The sequence below is a fragment of the Falco naumanni genome, chromosome 5 (assembly GCF_017639655.2).
Source record: "Falco naumanni isolate bFalNau1 chromosome 5, bFalNau1.pat, whole genome shotgun sequence".
In the NCBI taxonomy this organism is placed as follows: Eukaryota; Metazoa; Chordata; class Aves; order Falconiformes; family Falconidae; genus Falco; species Falco naumanni.
The window spans coordinates 14,183,345-14,205,243 of record NC_054058.1 but is presented as its reverse complement, the minus strand read 5'-3'; the positions used below and the strand labels follow the sequence as shown (position 1 = coordinate 14,205,243).

At 36.5% G+C, this 21,899-nt stretch overlaps 1 protein-coding gene across 2 annotated transcripts in view; it reads right to left on the bottom strand.

Moving 5' to 3' along the window:
* The window catches only part of SMC1B (structural maintenance of chromosomes 1B), a 36,026-nt gene that overhangs the window by 7,377 nt on the left and 6,750 nt on the right, over positions 1-21,899 (bottom strand). For both annotated transcript variants that reach the window (XM_040596148.1, XM_040596149.1), the window contains exons 7-21: positions 21,571-21,711; positions 19,239-19,321; positions 18,012-18,219; positions 15,218-15,403; positions 12,742-12,921; positions 11,607-11,753; positions 10,856-10,993; positions 10,251-10,367; positions 8,837-8,943; positions 7,035-7,176; positions 5,467-5,612; positions 4,101-4,254; positions 3,102-3,200; positions 2,048-2,204; positions 1,135-1,289 (exon numbers count right to left, since the gene is read on the bottom strand). In XM_040596148.1, coding sequence (XP_040452082.1) covers positions 1,135-1,289; positions 2,048-2,204; positions 3,102-3,200; positions 4,101-4,254; positions 5,467-5,612; positions 7,035-7,176; positions 8,837-8,943; positions 10,251-10,367; positions 10,856-10,993; positions 11,607-11,753; positions 12,742-12,921; positions 15,218-15,403; positions 18,012-18,219; positions 19,239-19,321; positions 21,571-21,711 — 2,160 coding nt within the window. The remainder of the gene's footprint in view (positions 1-1,134; positions 1,290-2,047; positions 2,205-3,101; positions 3,201-4,100; positions 4,255-5,466; positions 5,613-7,034; positions 7,177-8,836; positions 8,944-10,250; positions 10,368-10,855; positions 10,994-11,606; positions 11,754-12,741; positions 12,922-15,217; positions 15,404-18,011; positions 18,220-19,238; positions 19,322-21,570; positions 21,712-21,899) is intronic.

Sequence of the window (21,899 nt, the reverse complement as noted above, 5' to 3'; positions counted from 1 at the left end):
TTAGGCCACTTCCTCTGATGGCAAACCTCAGAGCTAACCCTTTCCCTTAGCTGACCAGAACAATCACCACACAGAGCAAGCACTTCCCTTCAGTGCAACTGGACCAGCTTCCTTTAGCTGCTATGTTAGTAACTAGCAGGCAGTTTTAGCTTCTCAGATAATCACAGGATAATCTCTTGACCACAGGTTACAAATCAAGGCAGAGCATCACAGGCCACAGAAAGACAGCACCCAACTAATTACTTCCAGCAATGACCCTGGAAAATACTGGTTGCTACAGAGGGATTCAAATTCAAGACCTTCCTGATATTTAGCCCAGGGAAGAAGGTATATGCCCAGTAATCATAAAGAAAGAAATGCGTTATTATTTATATTTGTAAAATTATTTCTACTTTATTATTTGAAGATATTTTTTGATTTTTTTAAGTGTTTACTGAGTATCTGACTCAGGGAAAACACAAACTCTGAAGTTTAAGACAGACAGGAGTTCAAGCCTGAGCCTTTTAAACATTCAACCATCTACAGAATTTGATGTAACCAAAGCATTTGGAAGTTTCCTCTTTACTTTTGGCGTTAATACTGGAACACTAGCGAAGATTAAGACAATTGTGAGAGTTTTTCTACAGGTTTCTTAAAAGTTGCAAACATATTGAGCCTGTCCTATTAAAGTGTTTATTTAAGTGGGGTATAAGAAGCTTCAAAACCTCATATAAACACTAGCATTGAAATAGTGATTTATGATTTTTAGTTTTATTTATACTAATGATTAAGTGTTTTTAACTACTTATTATTGGTATCAGCAGGTCTGTAAACCAATGCTATTTTTAAATTGAAGTACCTGAATGTATTTCACACTTGTGTCATGATAATTTCAGGTCTGCTAAAGACAAACTAAGTAGTTCCCAATTTTGTTAACACTGTAGACCACATTTCTCTGTCTAATGTCAAGCGTGCTTTGGCACATTATATACCTATTCCTCCTAACCCTAACATTCCAAAGTCTTCATTATTGTGTGATTTTCTTCTTCAGGACTGAAGCTGTCTTTGGAAACACAGAAGTATTAGTAAGTTCTCTTATTCTAGATAAAGCATCCAGTAGACCTTTTAAGTTGAGCACCTAAGAACACGACGCACCTGGGCACTACTGTTTCTGCAAAGTTTCTTGTAGATCTGATCAATAGCTAAGGAGGCATGCTCAAAGCACTGGTTGAAAAGCTCGTATCTTTTTTTCTTCACCAGTTCAAATTCTTGCTTGTATATTCTGGCCTCCTTTCTGCTGGTCTCAAAAGCTATTAAAAAAATTACTTAAAATTACCCCTTCATAAGCCTCTAAGCAAATACACAGAAAAAAAATATATATTGTGTACCATAACAAACAAAGGAAAATATTTATTGCATGAAAAGGTTCTAATGCACGTACAAGGAGCATACCAGTATTATGAATTTCCTTCCAGATTTCAAATGGAGGCCCCAAAACCTGAAGAACTAGGATGTATTCAGATTTGCCCTATGCCACGTTCATCTGGAGCAATGAACAAAATACCTCTCCTAATTCCTTCTGTAAGCTGGACAGCCTTAAGCAGCACCAGCATTTATGTGTTACAGCTTCAGAATTCCTTGGTTTTCTTAATACATTGTTAGTGTCTGCAATGCTCTTTGAGGACACCAATAATTTTGCAGTAATGCTCGTGACTGAGTTCTGGGCAACATATGTATGTTATTTCAATTATTTAAGAAAAAAATATTTTATGATTATAGTCAGTAATTTTTAGAAAGTAAAAATACTTTATAATGTCATTTGGCCACAAAGTATCCTTCCAATCATTCAAACTGTATTTCAATACCCTACAGCACAGTAAAGTATATGTTAATAGAAGTGCTTACATATAATTAAGAAGACAACTGAAGATAAATACGCGAGTACAAAAAATACCTTAATATCTGAAAGCAGCAAAGCCAGCAGGACCAACCCCAGAAAGAGGAATTTCAATTAAGGTGAAAAGTGTCAAAGTCACAGAAGAGATTAATATGAAAACCTCAGTGTTACCATCTACTGATTCTTGGAACTTTTCCCGAGCCATCTGTAATTTCTCTACTGCTCTCAGGTTTGGAGCAGCTGTCTTCATTAAAGTATTCTCTTTAGATTTTATTTCCTGCTGCATCTGTATCAGATGATCCTCTATATCTTTATCAGAATCTAGGTCCTAAAGAAAAAAAAATAAAATTACTAAAGCAATAAAACTTGCTTTTAGGCCAGGACATTTCAACATCTATGACAGACTCTTATGGTTTCTGGAAGAAGTACCCCACTCATCTAATAGCTTTAACTGGAGACACAGCAAAACACAAAACCCCACCCAGTCTTAGCTCTCAGAATAAATTTACTAGGTCCTAAGATATTCTTCCACAAGACCCCTAGAAAACAAACAAATTGCCTTCAGTCTAGAAGTCTGGGTTAAAATGCAACACAGGAGGGGAACTGGCTGGCTTCACTACTTGATTTGTAAGGAAAACCTTTGAAGACAGGTTCTTGATGAATTCTTCAAGACATGTTATGATGACTGATTCATACCTTGCTTTGCACCTAGCCTCTGACATTTAATTATTTTCCTTATGATTAAAAAGGAAAAAAATTACTACAAAAAAGTACTAAGAAAACATGACCTAACAGACTGTTACAGAGGGAAGTATGGTTAGTCTCAGTTTCTGAAATACTACAGAAAGCAGTACAGTCTCCCTGGTAGCCAGTAACTGGTTTCAAGAGTTTTGAGTCATAACATATAGTGTTGGAACCTAAAGGCAGAAGATAAAGGACGAAGGAAAAGAGTCAGAGCTGTGTGTACTATTTCATCATTCTATTTTTACGGTTTAGGCAAGCTTTAAATTGAACTTAAGTTATATGGGAAATTGACCTATCCAGAACCCGTTAGTGCTATATATGATTGCAAAACCAAACCACACGTATACACTTGCTTAACAGTATTTTTAATAAGTTTCATTTCAAGATGAGGGTGAAGAATAAATATTTTCAACAAATAAGATTTTAAATAAAAATAAAAAACTCATTCTCTAATAATTTCAAACAAACAAACAAAAAATACCTTCAGGTCTTCTGCTAGGCTGCTGTAGTCTATCTGAATTGCCTCTTCCCTTTCAAAGATACCTGATGTAGTCTGAGTGTCTTCCGTTTCAGTTCCTAGCTATAAATATGAAGGATATTCCGGTTCAGAAATGACAGTAAACTTAAAACTGTTAAAACAATACAGTAAAAGGATATAAAATGAGGAGACAGTGGTAACATGGCATGAGGTGAGGTAAACTTATTCCATAGCTCCTCCCCTAACCAAAACGGAGTTAACATTTAGTGAAGATCTATTTAAAGTCTAATTAAAAAATGCACTGCTTAAATGAAGATGAAAACATCTGTTAATTTCAGTTTGAAGCAAAGAGGAAAACAGCAGTAGTTTATTTGTAATATATTTAGAACAATGTGCATACTGTATATATACAGATTGGAAAGATTTACATTACAAGTCCTTCAAAACCATAGCTCTTTTCTTTTGTAGCAGTGGAGAAAGTTAATTTCTCCTCACAAAAGATATGCTGCAGAAAGAGGGATGACAGAAAACTAGTGAGGGTCAACCCTCTGACAGCAGGTGTATATCTATTTTAGCCTCTTCATGGTTTTAGATTTTAGACAGAATTTGTATTATCAATGATTAACCAAATATTATCTCAATCCATATACACACCATATTTATTTACATTTCTGCATTGGCCCCTGTGTGTCCTCTGACATATCTGTATGTAGAATATTCCTTCATACCAGTTTTCTTATACCACAAGAATTTTACATTATTTCACTGGAATACATTTCAATCACAAGGAAAAATACTTGCAAACAATATTTGTCTATGAAAGTAAACTAAAAATCCTTCTCTTAAATGGATGAGGCCCAATCACATTAAAATGTTTTATTTATTTTAACATTACTAGGCAAGACAAACAGTCCTGTAAGGAAAACCAAGTATTTTTAAATTCAAGAATTTCTGAACAATTGCTCCTCCGTGATATCCATCTTCTATAAACATTTAAAGTACCTCTACTTCACTGATGTCATCCAGTGATCCAGACAGAAGCTTTATTTTCAAGTCCTGCACCTTGCATTCAAGAAGCATATTATGTTGTCTTAATCTTTTCTCTTCCAGGGAGGTTTCTATAGCTGTAGCTTCCTTTTGCAATTTTGTAGTTTCCCTACATACACAAAAGGCACAAAAAAAACTGAAGAGCAGAAGCATCACTGCCAATAACATCCACAGTCATACAGCATGAAAAAGTTACCAAGAACAAAGAGGGTTTTTTCCTCTACAATCCCCATCAAACAAAGGAAGGTGGTACTTAACCTCTTCCACCCCTTAATTCTCCCAAATTACTCAAGAGGGAGCCGAGAACCACACACCATTTTAAGCACGCAAGCTCACTCTCTGCTATTCTGCATTAACTCTTAATTCTATCGCAAGGTAAATGCTGGTAGTGCGGATATAGTTTCAGAATGTTGCTAAGTTCACACTACAGTAGGTACATCCACCTTTCCTAACTGCTACTACATTCTGTTCAGCTCTGCTGAACATGTATGGAGATTTGATCCTTTTAAACTTTAACCAAGTATCTTTTACCGTTACTCTACTTGAAATACACCTTCATTCTTTGCAACTAATTCCTTTGATAGCATCAAGTTGCTAAATAAGGCAGACACATAACAGTCTTATACTGTTAAAATTTCACATTATAAAATGTGTTTATATAAATTAGTTTATATATATAAAACAAATTTATATAAAATTCCACAACTTCCCCTAGCCATACTGTGTCAACATGTCGCATTTTTTAAACATAAAGAAGATGCCTGATTAAGAGACACTAAACATATCAATAACAAGCAAGCATAAGAAAACTGAAGTATAAACTGTCTCCAAAGAGAACAGGAAGGACAAAGTAGTGTCCTAATATTAATTTAAGATATTCACCACTCAAAAGGCCTGGAAGAAAGGAGAACATTGAAATCAGAAAAAAAGAATAAGAATTCTTATTATTAGAATCAACTGTGCAACTCAAAAACATGAAACTACCAGCAAACTTAATAGGCCCCCCCATCAAGTTGCAAGCCAATACATACTTATCAGGTATCACAAGATGACCCAAAACTAGGTAGATAAACCATACAGAATAACACCATCTTATTATGAGACGGCTCTCATGAAATAATCTTGTTCACGTTACTTTTGGGAACCACTTACTGCATTAGAAATACTTTTTGACTAATGCATACTGTAAGTGCAAATTACCATTTCTCTAATGAATCTTTCAGAGGAAAGCAAAACAAGAGAAATTCAAACATCTGATCACTAAACTACTTCTAAATATTATCACGTTAATTGCCTTCCCAGCAGTACAATTAGTAATTACCTATTAAGAGTTAACAATGTCTTTCTGAAGTCTTCAACTTCATTTTGGGTTTTTATAACCTTAGATTTATGAGCACTTAATCTATCCTTAAGATGTTGCTGCTCCTCCACAATTTCATTCACTTTTTCTAGCAGCTTTTCTTCATCCTGCATAGAAATATTTACATTTGTAACCTTTCATGGTAAACCTTGATATAGAACCTTTATTATAGAAAGAGTTAAAGTTTAAACCTGCTTTAATACATCCAAATGTGTTACAGCACAAAATCTGAAAGGCACTGGGAAAACAACCCGTCTTACACATAGGAAGATCCAGACATTTCGTACACATATGTACAGCCAGCTCTGGATTTGTGACTGTACCGGACTAAACTATAAAGCCACCAAACAAGGCAGGGATCCTAGGACACCTAAGATCTGTAGGCTACTCCCTATTCCTCAGTTATTCCCCTAGCCCTCCAAGAAGGATCCCATCTGCTGTACATCTACAACATATTTAGCAACACCTCAGGTAACTTGAAATCCTTTAGAAAGTAATGTTCATTAAAGTTAAATCCTCAGGTACTCTGCAGAGAGTAAAGAATCTGCGGAGATACTCTTGAGGAGTCTTCCCTTACAGAACCCATACCACTGCTAAATCACTAGATATCAGGTGCCAGAATATAGTAAACCTAACGCTACATGCATGAAAGACATGGTCCTTAAGAGCCTAGTATTATGGCAACCCAATTAAGGCCTACTGTTGTTGCAGTATCCAAATAATCTTCAGAATTTAAAACAATCAATCCTTCTCCAGGACAAAAATATCTGATTTTGCTCGAAGTTGTATTTCGGAAGAATTATCCATACAGGCATGAAGTCAGACATGCATGAAACCATGTCTGACTAAACATCTATTGTTTTTCCTCAGTATCAGGAATGTATGTTTTCTAATGTTAAAATACAGAGTTCAAATGATGCAAATGTTTTTTTCTGCCTACTCCAGGGCAGTTCTACATTTCACTTTTGTTTTTTATTTAAAGCACTATTATACATCTTCTCTCCTTCACTTTCCACCATAAGCATAATTTAACAAGCAACATTAACGTAATAAAAAAGCTAGTTATGAATAGATAACACTATGAAGGAAGAACCCATTCATATTATTTCAACTACAAATCTGAATTAGTTTTCATAGAATTATTTAAAGTCTATTAGTAGCTGTGAAGCACCTTAAAGATGCAAAGTACCAGGAGTTGTATGCTATTACTCATAAAACTTTCTAATGAATCTCAACCACATGCTACTAGTTTTATCTGTAGTCATATGCTGCCTTGTCATAAGCTGAACACAACACCGTACATACAGTAATCCCAATTTAAATTTTTAGTAAGCATCCCAATATGATAGGTTATTCTAAAGTTAGTGTGAAAATATGCAACTCCATTTTTCTAACATTTACAAAGTCAGCACTGAATTAAGCCCTAGAAGAATTACTCAACAGCATCAACTAAGTTTATTCAAAATTTTAATTCAGTGCATTCTTCCCTCTCAGTCCCATATATATATATATGTATATATCACAGTTACCTTCTGTAGCCCAATAATTGCAGCTTCATCTTTATGAATGCTCTCTCTCAACTTGTTGACTACGTTTGTTAATTTTTGTAGATGATCATGATTATATTCCAGCTGAAAGTTTAGTCGTGTCTTCTGATTTTCAAACTCCAGTCTAGTCAAAGTACAGTATTTCAAACCAACACTTACAAAGCAGACTAGTAACTGTGAAGCTATTACAATATGTATGTAAATAGTCAAAGTGAAAACATAAAAATGCTATATTCTATGTGAACACAAAAATTCACATACGTTTGGATCACTGATTCCGCTACACCACATCCTGTGGATATACCGGAGGTTACAAAACCACAGTGATAATAGTTAAATAAATACAATATAAAGACACATCATGGGCACTCTCAATATGGCAAGTGATATTAAAAATGCAATTATCTCAGTATGAATGATATACCTGTAAATGATGTGGATATGAGCTGCACTGATGCCATAGATTCATTCAGTGCCTGTGCCCCCCTGCTCAGCCTCCGCAAACCTCCTAGTCAGTTGCCACGTATGTTTATCTGAGTATTATAAGGAACCCATCTCAGTTGGGAGATGGCAGTTAAGAAGCATGAGACCAGAGCTTTTTAAGCCATATTCAGGATTACTTATCATCTCTCAACTGAGACCCGTATTTGTTTGCAGAGGTACAATGCCAGAAACTTCTTCATATGCTGCTGTGACCAAGGACTGAAGTAAAACTAAACGGCTGTTTAAAGAAAGGTACCCTCTCAGCTGTTACCGTCTGCCTCTGAACTTTGAGCTTCCCAAAATGACTTACTAACACTGCACCTGTTCTGGCAAAAGCATTGGCGTAACACCAGCTCCAGACTCTTAGACCTGAGCAAGAAGGCACCACAGCACAGGCTTACAGGATGGCAAGTTAGAGCACAAGCAAGGCCAAGGCCATATGTGCAGTGTAGCATAAGGTCATGCAAAAAACTCCTCTTTTCTTTGTTCTGACTTCTTACACTTCACCAGACTTCAGTTCTCACAAACATAAATAAATGATTGAATCACTTCAGCCAGCAGGTGCTTTAACTGCAACTGAACACACCATACTACTACCTCATTGCAGCCCTAGCCAAACACATATATTTGGACTAGTTTCTGAAAACCAGAGTGTCTTAGCAGCTGAAGAGATGACTGAAAAGAAAACTGAGCTCAGTGCTAGCTATTATACTAGTTCATGTAGAAAAGGTGTATTTTCTATAAAGTCAGGAAATGCACAAACTATCATCTGCCTGAAAATTCCTGTAGTACAAGGAGATAGTTCATTTTAACATCCTTGTTAAGACATGCATTTGCGGTCCTGTGACATGTGCCTGTTTGAAGGGAATACCAGCTAACGCTGCCTGTGAGAAAATTAAGACCCTGTTTTCCTTAACAGCATGTCCCTATACCAAATCACCGCATCTTACACCCAGTTCTCTTTCAAGATTTTTGATACACGAGTTACTCATCCATCCTCAGTCTGCGAGCCATTTTTCAACATGGAGTTTAGAAAACTATTCTTTGCTTGATTCTTTTACAACAATGCTACTAAACCAGTAAATTTTATCTTTCAAGTTTGTTGCAAAATGCCACTGACTATAATTGTGTAATAAACTCAAACCATAGCAGTGCAACTGCTAAATATTACCACTGTAAGGATTATAATCTTCTACAGTCTTATAGGGTTTTTGTGGTATTTCCTATGATGGGGTTACTTGTTTACCAGCATGCCAAATCTAATACAAACCACTACTTTACATTTCAGTTACAAGTATCACCTTTCCTTATCAATCTTCTCTTGTTGTCTCACATGTTCTTGTTCATATACACGAATGTTTTCTATACCGATTTCTTCACAGAATTCCCGGAAAACAGCATCTTCAGCCTTCGAAAAAAGAGAAGTGGAGCAAATAATGTTTATGCTATTTTGCAACTCATAGAAGTAAAACATTTAGACAATCATTTCATGCTACAGTCTGGATTTTCATGGTACTTTAAGAAACAGCAAACTGAACTATTGAGAAATAATCTATATACTTTAATTTTCAAATAACACTTTCAGTACACTGCCATATACAAGGCATATGATCTGCAAAAGTTAACTCTGATCTAAATGCTTCTTGTCTGCTGTTCCCAGTCAACTGAAGAAGAGAAAGCTGAATGGGATACATGACGCTAACTGGATACATCAGGTTTCTTTGTGTAGTTCCATTCTTCATTTTAATCCTTTGAAGCAATTCATAAATATTAATTACTATGTTCCATTTATAGCAAAGTCACAAGAAAAAAATACACTACAGAATCTCTCATTTCCTAAATATATATATGTTAGTATACACTAAAGTTTCAGCCAAAACCAGTCCTAAGAGTTTAATGACAAATCTAAGCAGGCAAATTGTAGGCATAGTGTATATGGCAAGACTAAACAATGAAACAGCAACAGCCTACAGCATTTAAAAGGAAATCCAATGGCCTGAACAAAGTTTTAAGAGAACTTTACTCAAAACTCAGTGGTTTTTATATTGTTTTAGTACACAGGCTTGTTTAACCAGGTTTCAAATACTACATCAAATCAAGTTATACTATTCAACTAACACTATTCTTTGGAAACCGATGGCCAGCCTCCATTTGGGTTTTGTATTTTTGTCTGTTTTTTGGGGGTTTTGGTTTTTTTTTTTTTTTGGGGGGGGTTGTTTTTTGGTTTTTTTTTTCCACAGAACAAGTAAAAGAAAAGTTCCTTGGATCTGGAATTCTTATAGCATAAACATCAATGACTTTCTTAGTGTTTACAGATGGCAGACATCTGCACTCTCTCAGGCCTGCACCGCAAGCAAGACAGAGGACATACAACAATTTTGGCTTCTTTTTATGTGCAGAATTCCAGTCAGAGATTAATCCAAGATAGACTGATAAGAATGGGTCAAAGGCCAGGAACAAAATTATACATGTACTATACACCTCAAGTAACTACAAATAGTTGTGAGGAATCTCTCTAAGAGTCTATATTCACAGAAGCATCTAGGTGCAGGGCTGCAAATTTTCCAGATAAAACTACAGCACCACTTTTCCATAGTCTGTATCAGATTTGTTTGGCAAGAGTAGAAACAAAGGCAGTTTCCAGAGAGAAGTAGAGATGAGAAGTTTCTGTAGTGGAACAGCATAAGCTGTCGTGACTATGACAGAAGGCATTACCTCATTCATTTTTTTCTGAAATTCTTCTATTTTTTCTTTTCTCTGTGCTATTACTTCATTCAGCATATCACGCTGAGACTCGATATTTAACAGTTCACTTTCCAATTTTGATTTTTCCTAGATAGAAATGACAAAGATGGTATTTTTTCATAATAGGATGGTCAACTTTCTAGAAATTCAGACAGTTCTGTTCAAGATAAACTGTATTTTTCCAATTAAAAACATTATGTACTTTCTTCTCAAGTGCCACTTACCCACTATTATTGGTGATTTGCATGCAATGATTACCATTTTAATAGGCAGAAAAGCAAATTACTTAAGTATTGTTTAAAGTGCATTCTGACTTACAGACTTCTGAAGGTTACTAAATGATAACACAAGCTTACCAGAAATACAAATTTAAAATCTAAAATAGAAAAAACCTTATGTAGATTACTTTGTAGTCTTGTTTTTTATATTTTATTAATTTTTCAGTAATAACTGCTGCATGTAAAACAATTAAAAAAACTACATAAGGAAGCAGTATTTACTTCATCAGTAATTACAGCTTAGGTAAAAAGATTACAATTATTAAACATGAAAGCTATAAAGGTTTAGTACTATACCGTGTAGAGTTTAGCAAGATGTTTCTTTTTAATAAGCTCTAGTTCACTCTGTGAATATTTAAGTCGTGTCTGAGTTCCATGGCATTGAGCATGCAACTGCTTCAAGTCAGTCTCCTTACGTTTGATCTTCATTAAGTCCTAGCAAAACATTACAATGGGAGAAAAAGCATTTTGAACAAGAAGTGACTTATTTGGAAATTACTCATTTTTCAGATTGACACACTACATAAAGCTAGCCTCACTGATGTAGGCTGCATTTGAGGTAAATGCTGATAGCACCAGTCATATTCAACAGTAATTTTGTAACATGTATTTCTTAAAACAAAGCATATGCTTGTAAATTCCTAATCTCCTACTCTATCCCTCTTCTAAAGTAACTAGAAGCATGACAAATCATTTAACACAGATTTTGGTCTGTGCAAATATTTTCACGTTGACAGAATGTATAATCCTTTTCACTAAAAGCCTTCAGGTACTTTGAACAGCTCTTTTTCCTTGAAGGAATTTTTATCAATAGTGTTATCCTGGTTCACTACCTCTGTAATATGCGAGCCAACCTGCCAGCCAGCTATGGAAAAAGACCCACAGTTGATTATTATTAAATAGAAGACAAAACCCAGCTATTATATCCTGTCTGCATCTTCTAGCTTTAAAAATCACCCTTTTAGAAAATCACATTCCCATAGCCAAATTAGACACAACTTTTATCCCTTTATGTCTTCTGCAGTTAAGTGCTTTAAAAGAAACCTACCTTTAACTCATTAATCAAGCTATCTCTTTGTTCTTTCATTTTATTTATTTCTTTATCGTCCCAACATCTAGCCTTAGCTCTTAAATCACTTGATCCTCCAGAAATCACTCCAGATTTCAAAAATAAAGTTCCATCAAGAGCCACTGTCTGAAAGACAAAAAAAATAATTAACCCCCAAAAGATCTGAAGACAAAAGCAGCCAAAATATCCCATGAACTAGTGCACCAAGATACGGCAGCTAAACAAGCAACAAGCACATTTTAGTTGAACTCAAATTTTTCTCCTGTTCCAAACCTGCTAATATGAGCTACATGAAGCCACAAAAACCCTGTTGTTTCTTGGTACTAGTCACATTTTGGTATTACAACTGATCAGAAAAAGCAGATGAATTGTCCAATTTCCCTGTATGTAGGAAATAACATGAGACATTTGTGGACACACTGGCAACTCAGAAGGTTATGTCTGGCTCAGTAGAGCAAATGAAGCTATGCAATAATGAAATAAAACAGCTTGTTTGTAAACAAAGTGTAAATTTTAATAAAGAACACGACTGGTTTTGTGACTTGATTCCATGTAAATGTGATTTCATGCTCACCTTCAACTTTTTTTGCTTTTTTCATTAAAGCTGTTTTAATCAAGATTTAAAAGGTGTACTAAGCGCACAAAAGGGCTCTATGGACTGTCTACAGCAAGAGATATGTATCAGAAGAACAAACTGCAGGAAGAGACAGAGAGGCTTCCAGTCCTCAACACAGCTGACATCTACAACTAAGAGATGGTCAGATATTTTGAAGAATTTTTGAAAGCATTTCTTCGTAGAAAAGCTAGAAAAATTAAGTCTGTACTTTTTAAATCTGACAGTTTTACAAACAGGATTATCCTTCCTCCTCTTCATTACAAGGTCCATACCAAGAAACATTTGGACACTATCTTCTGATTTGCCTCCTTTTCCTAGGAGATCACTTAACCATGGGAAATATCTGGGGGTTTATTTATGTGAGAATAGACTAGACAGTGTAACAGCATTCTGTGTTTATCTGCAATGCTTCATGGGATGTTAACAGAAGAATTATTTAAATGGCATCAAATACGTAACTGCAATGAAAAACATATTCAACAAAATTAATCCTCTTACTTTCAACCTTTCTGGTCCATCAAATGCTATTTGTTTTGCTTCTTTAATTGTTTCACAGACCAAGCCATTCCCACTCACAAACTGAATCACTTTTTTCAGTGGAGGAAATGGAGTTTGTACAACATCCACCATCATTTTAGCTCCTTTTATCTCTCGTAACTTTTCATTGATTGGTTTAACCTGTAAAGCAAGTAAGGCAGTGTTTAGAATCAGTTTTGCAATAGCAAAGCATGTCCAAGTCTGAGTGGTCTGGGGACAGGACATAACTGGGGTCTTGGTCACTGTAAGACTAGAAACAGATCTGGTTTTCATGTTCCACATATACTACAGTCCTTAAATCTGTAAAATCTAAATTTCACTGTGCATGAAATGCAAGTATACTAATACATGGGGAATAAACAAGATGAGTTAAACATCTGTGTGCAGCTGCAGGGCTACAATCTTCTCAGGATCAGGGAGACATGGCAGGATGGCTCCCACAACTGGAGTGTTGCAATGGAGAGATACCAGTTCTTTAGGAAGGACAGGCTGGGAATACAAGGATGTGGAGATGCCCTATATGTGAGGAACAGCTGGAATGCAGAGCTCTGCCTGGGGAAGGATGATGAGCCAACTGAGAGGTCATGGGTAAGGACCGACGAGAGAACTGGTAAAGGTAACATTGTAGTGGGTATCTTGCTGACCAGGAAGAACCAATAGATGAGGCCTGTCACACTCACATGCCCTGGTCCTCATGGGGTGCATGAACCACCCTGATAACGGCTACAAGGACAACACAGCAGGGCGTAAGCAATTCAGGCAGTTCCTTAAGGCACTGATGGCAACTTCCTCACCCAAGTGACAGAGCAGCCCAGGGGAAGAGGTGCTCTGCTAGACCTCATACTCACTAACAAGGAAGGTCAAAAGCAGCCCAGACTGCAGTAAGCATGAGCTAGGAGAGTTCAGGATCCTGAGGGAATGGAGCAGGGCAAAAGGCAAGCTCACAACCCTGGACTTCAGGGAAACAGACTTTGGCCTCTTCAAACATGTGTTCATTACAGTCCCATGGGATAAGGCCCCAGAGTGAAGAGGGGCCCAAGAATGCCGGTTAAGGCTGGAGGAGGTGATCCTTGAATATTAAGGGCAAACATCCCAATGAGCAGGCCTCCTGGCATTTTTGCCTGGCTTCCTGCATGGATACAGAAGGAGCTCCTGGCAAAACTCCCAACACAAAAAGGAAGCACGCAGAAGGTAGAGGCACAGACAGGTAACCTGAGAGAAATATAGAGGCACTGTTCAAGCATGCAGATATAGCATTAGGAAAGCCAAAGCCCAAAGAATTGAACCTGACCAGGGATGTCAAAGAAATGGCTTCTGTAAGTAAAGGTGACAAAAGGAAGACCAGGGAAAACGTGAGACTGCTGCTGAATGAGGCAGGGAACCTCATGACACAGGATATGGAAAAGACTGAGACACTGAATTCCTTATTCAGCTTGGTCTTTACTAGCAAGACTAGCCTCCAGGAATCCTGGGTTCCAGAGACCAGGGGAGAAAGCCTCAAACAAGGAAGACATACCCTTGATGGAAGGGGACCAGATCAGGGAATGCTTAAGCATGCATAAACCCTGATGTGATGCAACCACAGTGCTGAAGGAACTAGCTGATACCATTGCAAGGCCACTCAATAATCTTTGAATGATCGTGGCAACAGAAAAGGTACCCAAGGACTGGAGAAAAGCCAAGTGTCACTCCCATGTTCAAAAAGGGGGAAGAGGACCCCAAGGACTACAGGACAGTCAGCTTCACCTTGATCCCTGGAAAGGCGATGGAGCAACTAATTCTACAAACAATCTCCAGGCACATGAACAACAAGAAAGTCTTGGAGGAGCAGTCAGCAGAAATCTCTCGATTCACCATGCTGGTCATACGTGACCAACCTGACAACCTTCTACAATGAAATGACTGGCCTAGTAGGTAAGGGGAGAGCAGTGGATATCGTCTACCTAGGCTTCAGTTAAGTCTTTCAACACTACCTCCCGTAAGATCCTCACAAAGAAAATTATGAAATATGGGCTGGCTGAACAGACAGTGAGGTGGACTGAGAACTGCCTGAACAGACAGGGCCCACAGGCTGGTGACTGGTGGCAAAAAGTCCAGTGGGAGGCCAGTTACTAGACATGTCAGTACTGGGACCAATTTAACGTCTTCATTAATTATCAGGATGACAGGGGAGAATATACCTTCAAGCAAGGTTGCTGATGACACATAACTGGGAAGAGTAGCTGGTATGCCAGGTTGTCATGTTGGCATCCAGAGGGACCTCAGCAGGCTGGAGAAATGGGCCGACAGCAACCTCATAAAGTTCACCACATAAGCATAAGGCAAAGGCAAAGGCCTTAACATGTAAACTTAAACTTAACTAAAATAAGTAAGCCAATATCAAGATTTACAATTGTATTAACTTGCTGATGACAGAAAAAAAGAAAACAGTACTTACATCAATGTAATCTAAAGCAAGAAAAGTTTCAGGTTCAGCTCGTTCTTGTTTTAAGAAGTGAATGCAATCTCTTGCTGTTTTTTCAGTGGCAACAACAATAGCAGTCACATATTTGCTAAATACCTTGGTAACAGCAAGTTGGTATTTTTTATGAATAGGATGGCATAGGTCAAGCAGTCTTCCAAACTGAAGATAAAAATACAGAGAAATAGTAATATGTTACTTTAGAGATCAAATAGTATTTCTGCATTAAAAAATAGTAACAGTAAGAAGAAATGTGTTGTGTATCCACCAGCTGCACTCATTTACAATGGCTGTACATCAGAACAACCAGAAATTGTAGTAGTCATCAATTCAAATTGCAAAGTGTTACCTTCAAAATCTGAAGTGATTTAACTTTTTCCCCTGAGGTTACTATCACATACCTCAGTATTTTACTCATAATCTCTAGTATATACTTCTAGAAACATTCAGAGTAACAATAGCAAAAGTTAGCTAAGCATCTTTTTTGGAGATAAAGCATCCAACATCCAGTAAGATCTTTGAATGACAATAAGGTCATAGATAGGTAGAACTGTTAACTTGGAAAATGGTAGCAAGAGGCACTATTCTAGTTTCAACCCCCACCCCAAAAAAGAATTATCTGCTTACTTCAGCATGAAAAGAAAAAATACTGATTTTCTTGTACTGCATAGTCCAAATAATTAATCCTGTTTTGCCGTATATTGAAATAACACCTGGATAAAACTAATTAACTCTGTTGTGAATATTCCCTACAGATCTTTTTTCCATTTCTGTAATAATAGGTACAGCTTAGCTTTCCCTGAATGATTAAAGCTACTAATGCGAATTCTGAACATTATAGCCTGTGAATTCAGGCAAGAATGATTTTTCTGCTTGTCGACATATAGCTACTGGTCTCCTCTTGCGTATTTAAATTTGATAAGGATAAAACTGTAAACAAATGAAAACAGGAAGACAACTGGTAAGAGCTGTATGTGGAAGTCATCCACATTATTACCTCATGAACGATACAGTTGAGGTAATTTCCAGTAGATCAAGTCACAGCCTACTACAATCTACTTTCCTACAGTTCACAAATGTTTTCCCTTTTCTGAAAAACTGAATCTGTAACAATAGCAACCTTGGCAATTAAAGCTACCAATGCAGGAATGCTGCTTTGAAAATTAAATTATGAAAAGTGTCATCAGCTGCAGAATTCACTTTGCTGAACAGACAAATCCATGAAAACACACACGTCACTCATACAGCAGAATTGCATTACTGCACAGCTTTTCAGTACCTGCAGTGTCCACCAACCACTACAAGAATGTTTTAACAGAAGCTTTGAAATGGATGTAAGAACTAAACATTTAGAAGCAATGTGTCATTTTTTGCCTATGAAATCCAGAAGGCCAACACTAAGATTTCCTTCAGTTCTGCCTGAGTACTTAATGGCCCAGAAGATTAAATGTGTCAAGATCTTCCCATCCTGAGACTTTAATTTAGATTGTATTCAGTCATCTGAAATTAATACACCAGAGTGTTAAGCAGCAACTCATAGGCAACTCTGTTGCCTCATAGTAGTGTTGCGAAAACTATTGCAGGAACAGCAGTAACTGAAGCAGGTATCATTGAAACTTTCTGTAACAGGATAGTTTTATGTAACCAATTTGACTTAACTAGTTTTCACTTGTTAGAAGCTGTCCCATCTGTAAGTACTCTTAAATTTGTAGCTCCTGGCACAGAGATCATCCTGAACACCATCACTCTAAGCCAGCAATGTATCACCAGTTTGATCCAGTTCTTGTAAAACAGGGATACAATGCAAAAGGAGCAAAGGAGATCCACCAATTGTCTTTTTGATTTTTTGGAGTATCTTGTTAACATGGATGAAAAAGTTCTGAGCAGCTGACAAGCAAATTTCTTTATCTCTTGAGTAAAGAACAGGATCAGACACTTGCCAGATTCTGAGGAAGTTTTGCAAAAGACCAAGAAGCAAAAGAACAACTGAAAACACTTTCTTTTTTATGTTCTTATGGTAGCACTAGGAACCAGAGGCATGTCACATTCTAAACATTAAAAAACAAAGATTAGATTACTGCCTTGCACTTCTCAACTATGTCTATCAAAAAGGAGTGACTATACTGAGACATACTCTGAGACCAACTATTCAGTTGTTTAGATTTATTAATAAGTTTATTTGGAATGACTTTCCATGTTGCAGTAAGTGTTTTATGAGGTATATTCACACTTAAAATAATCAATGTCTGCTGATAATTCAGAATCAATACACCAAACACTTAATGACATTACTGGACAGTAATTTAAGTAAAATATGGTAACTGATAAGAAAAGACAGACCATTTGGTAACATAATCTCATCCACCTAAGAAAAAATTGCCCTTTGGAAGAATTGTTTTTGGAATAAATGGTCTCACAGCTAACCCTCCCATTCATTTTTCAAAATAAGGAAGTCAAAAATATGTTTGAGGACAAAAGAAAACAAGCCAAAAAAATAGTAGAAATCAAATACCACAAAAATCACATAAAAGATGAAAATTATTCTTTGATACAGACAGTAATTTGTCTGTTTCTAGAAACAGAAAAAATTATGACAGTATATGCTGCTACTTTTTCAGGAATACTATTTTACCATGTACAGTCAAGAAAGCATTAAGTTTAAAAGAATATGCAAGACCATCCAGTGTAATTTAGCTGCTTACTCATTCTAAGGCAGAACTCTTAAATCTTAATTCTAAAATAACACATTTAAATGAGACCACTCATTTACCACAGAATTTGGATACATTCTTTTGAGACTTTCCAGGATTTCTGCTCTCATCTGCTGTCGCCTTCCTTCATGGTAATCAATTTTGGCATTCTGCAGTTCACCAACTATTTTATTCAATTCTTCGTTCACTTCAGCCATTCGTACTGTTGAACTTTCAATTTCCTTAGTTAGCACTTCTTCTTGCTGTTTTTTCTCTGTTAACAATTCACTTTGAATTGAAGCAAAAATAGGAAAGTTGTTTACTTTTTCATTTATACAAGCTTATAGCTTACAAAATCAGTCATTCTATGGTCACAGACTACAAAAATCATTAAAGATTTTAAGTATCTATAAGAAGCTTCTTATAGAAGTGGCATTCTATAGTATAAGCTATTCAAAATTGAGTACAAGTGAGGGGTTTTGCCTGTAAAACACACAACTGCATTGTTTTATCCTCCATCAATAAAATGTCTGATATTATCAAACTAAGAAGGCCTGAGAATTCTCATGCAAAGATATACTCACTTTACATACTTAGCAATAGCACTAAGGCTCTGCCACAGTCTAGTACAACTACTTAATGGAAACAATTCTGCATCACACCAGTCACAGTGGGTCTACTGCTCCCTGTCCATGGCCAAGCTTTATTCACTACACAGACAGTATTAAGCCAACGCACACATTACAGGTGCATAGGAAAAGATAGGATGGGCGGTGGTGGGAGTGGAGTAAATCCCTAGAGATCACCTGCTCTGACCTCCTGCACAAAACATAGGCTAATATCAAAGATAGTTCAGTTTACTCAATGAAGGGCTTATACACCTTATTTCACAAAGAGTAAAAATCAGGTAGAAGACAAGACCCAGGAAGCAAGAACTGAGCTGTGCTTCCTATAGACAGTGTAAATATTAATGCTTTCTAGAGTAGCACAACTACAGAACTGCCCTGTTCTCTTGCTCAGAATTTGTATACTAACAGACCCATACCCTACCTGTAGTGACATAATTTGCACACCTGCAAGAAATTAGAAGCAATTATAAAACTGGTTTCAAACAAAATATGGATGAGCCTTCATACTTCCCACTTTATTTTGACAAGTAACTGAAATAAGAATTAGAATTCTTTCTAATTAATATTAAAATTTTGAAGAATAGAAAAGAATTAGAAGTAATTAGAAACCTGCTATATTAATTTGAAAATAGTGAATATGCAAGAAATCCACTCAGCTTTTAATTCTTTTAAACTTACATGCATATCTTGGCATATTCTTCTAACTTCTCTATTCGTTTTTCATGCTCTTCTATCTGCTCCACAATCTGTTTTATGTTTTCCTATGCAATCATAAATAGAATGTGTTAAAAACAAGCCAGAGGAAAATACCTTTCATAGCAAGGTATAGGGCTCAGAACAAGTACTGAGACAGATCTTTTTTTCTTTGTTGGTATTTCATGCTGAAGCAATAGCATCTCTTTCTCAATAGCAGGTGCCAAATTGCACCATGAATATAATAAAGGAAAATAGTTTTATCAAGGCCATTACTGAATTTTTCGTGTTTGGCTACAGTTCAGCGAAAGCTTCTTCAGCACAAAGAAGCACAACGCCAGTAAATAAAACAACTTAAACACTGTGTTAGTAAGTTATAGGTGTTAAAACAGGTGCTTTTCTTGGCCTGAGATTAACAGAAGTTTTTTTCCTAATAAGGACACATGAATATGCTGAGATAAGAGGTTCCACCCCGACACAAAAGCATTATGCTAAAAACCAAGCAAACGGTGAAACAAGCATTTTTGATTACTCAAACTGAATAAAAATACAGTAACTAAAGCAAATGAAAAAAAATAGTTACCTACAGATTTTATAAAGCTTTAACTTAACTTCTGAAATCCTAGTGACCTTTTGAATAGCTCTAAGGATGACAAGTCCACAGCCTCTTTGTGCACATGCTTCAACATTTGACTGTCCTTGAGATGAAACACTTTACCCAATACCTTTTCAGAATTTCCTGTATTCTGAATTCAGCCCATTGTCTCCTATTCTATCACTGTGCACCTCTAGAAAAAGCGTGGCTCTACCTTACTCATACCCTTCCCACTAGGTAACTGCAGATAGTAGTAAGGTCTTTACATCACCTCTCCTCCTCCAGGCTGAACAGATCCAGTTCTCCTGGTTCTCTCTCCTCGTAACCCAGGAGCTCCAGCCTACCCAGCCTGGTAGCTCTCTGCTGGACTCACTCCAGGATGTCAAGAAAGATAACTTGTACGGGGAAGCCCAGAACTGGACAGAGCATGTTAGATGTGGTCACACACATGCGGCATTGTGAGGAGTGATCACCAGACATCACCAGCACAGGTAAGTAATCTCAATTCTAAACTATGAGACATGAGTTTTTACAAACTCTCCAGTATTCCTTATTTCCTTCCTAACAGTACAATGGGACTTGCAGTTTTAGAAACACAAACAATAGATTTATTTCACTTCTAGATATTAACTAGGTTTTCCTGGTAACTAGTACTACAAAAAGAAAAAGTAGTATAATCTCAAGACCAAATGGATGTACAGCTATTAACTTAGATATCATGGCAATGATTATTTTACATCCTCATACAGTAAAACACAGACTTTCCCACACAAGCAAGTTTACATGTACAAGAATAAAGTATAAGGAACTAAAACTGGTAACAACTCATCTGACACATTTTTAATTTTTCTGAACATAAGGTCTCCTCCAAACCTCCAGTTTAACTACACAGCAAACAAATGCGCATTGCCTCGCTAACTTCTTAGTAGGTAACAAAATTGCAAGATTATCATGATTCAAAAAAATGAAGTGAAAACCCCAGAACATGTAATAGGGCAAGGTTTCCAGCAAAAGACAGATAGAAGTAGAAAGGACGGAAGCTCAGCTGACTATCAGAAGCATCATTGAACAATGAGATGGGAAACAGTTTTTCTGAAAGAGAAAATCAGGCATGGTGACCAAGTTATAGCGAACGATGTAGGTATTTTATTGTTACGTGTTTAGATCTGCAGTGATAAAAAATCAGAAACAAAATGACAACAACAATGATCTGTGTTCACACCAAATACACTGCCTCTGAAATTCAATAGGAGTGTACACCAAGATTTTTCCAACTATACCACACTCATACACACAGCTGACCTTAAAAACATCACAACAAAAAGGTAGCTATAATAAAAATAAACTTCTAAATGGTGCGAGTATCATAAAGATATACAACAGCGGTAGAACATCTCAGAAAGAAAAACTACTCTTACAATGACAGGAACTGATTGCAGTTAAGTATATGCTCTGAGTAAATGTAAAGTATCAGAGCCAAAGCTTTCAAAACCAAATCAGTGTGGGTCCACACAACCATTCTCTAATCAAATGTAGAAGTCATTTTTCTAAAGCTGTTGCAACATGAAAACTGAACTAATACTTGCAATGTATCTCCTTTGCTGATGATTTGTTTATGTCAAAGCATTTAACACATACAGACATTTATACCAGAGGGAAAGGTAAAAAAAAAAAACCCAAACCAAACTCCTCCTCCTTAAAACATTTGATTGATACAAATACCTCAACTTCTTTTTTCTTCCTCCGGTTAAGTTTCAGCTTTTCTTGATCTCCTTTCTCCTCCCAGAAAAGTTTTTCTTGCTGCTGGGTTAGTGTAGCTACTTTCTTTCTTGCTACTTCCTTTAGCTCTTTATAGCGCTCCAACTGGAAAAGTAACAAAAAAAATAAAAATTACGTACAACAGGATCTACCCACTTTGTGGACTGACTCAATTACTAATTGCCTACTTTATCATCATCAAGATTATAAAACGCACTCAATTCTCCAGAAAACCTTTTTAGCTACTAGTTGCATTATAAGAAGTTGTATTTCATTAGAGAAAGATTCAACGC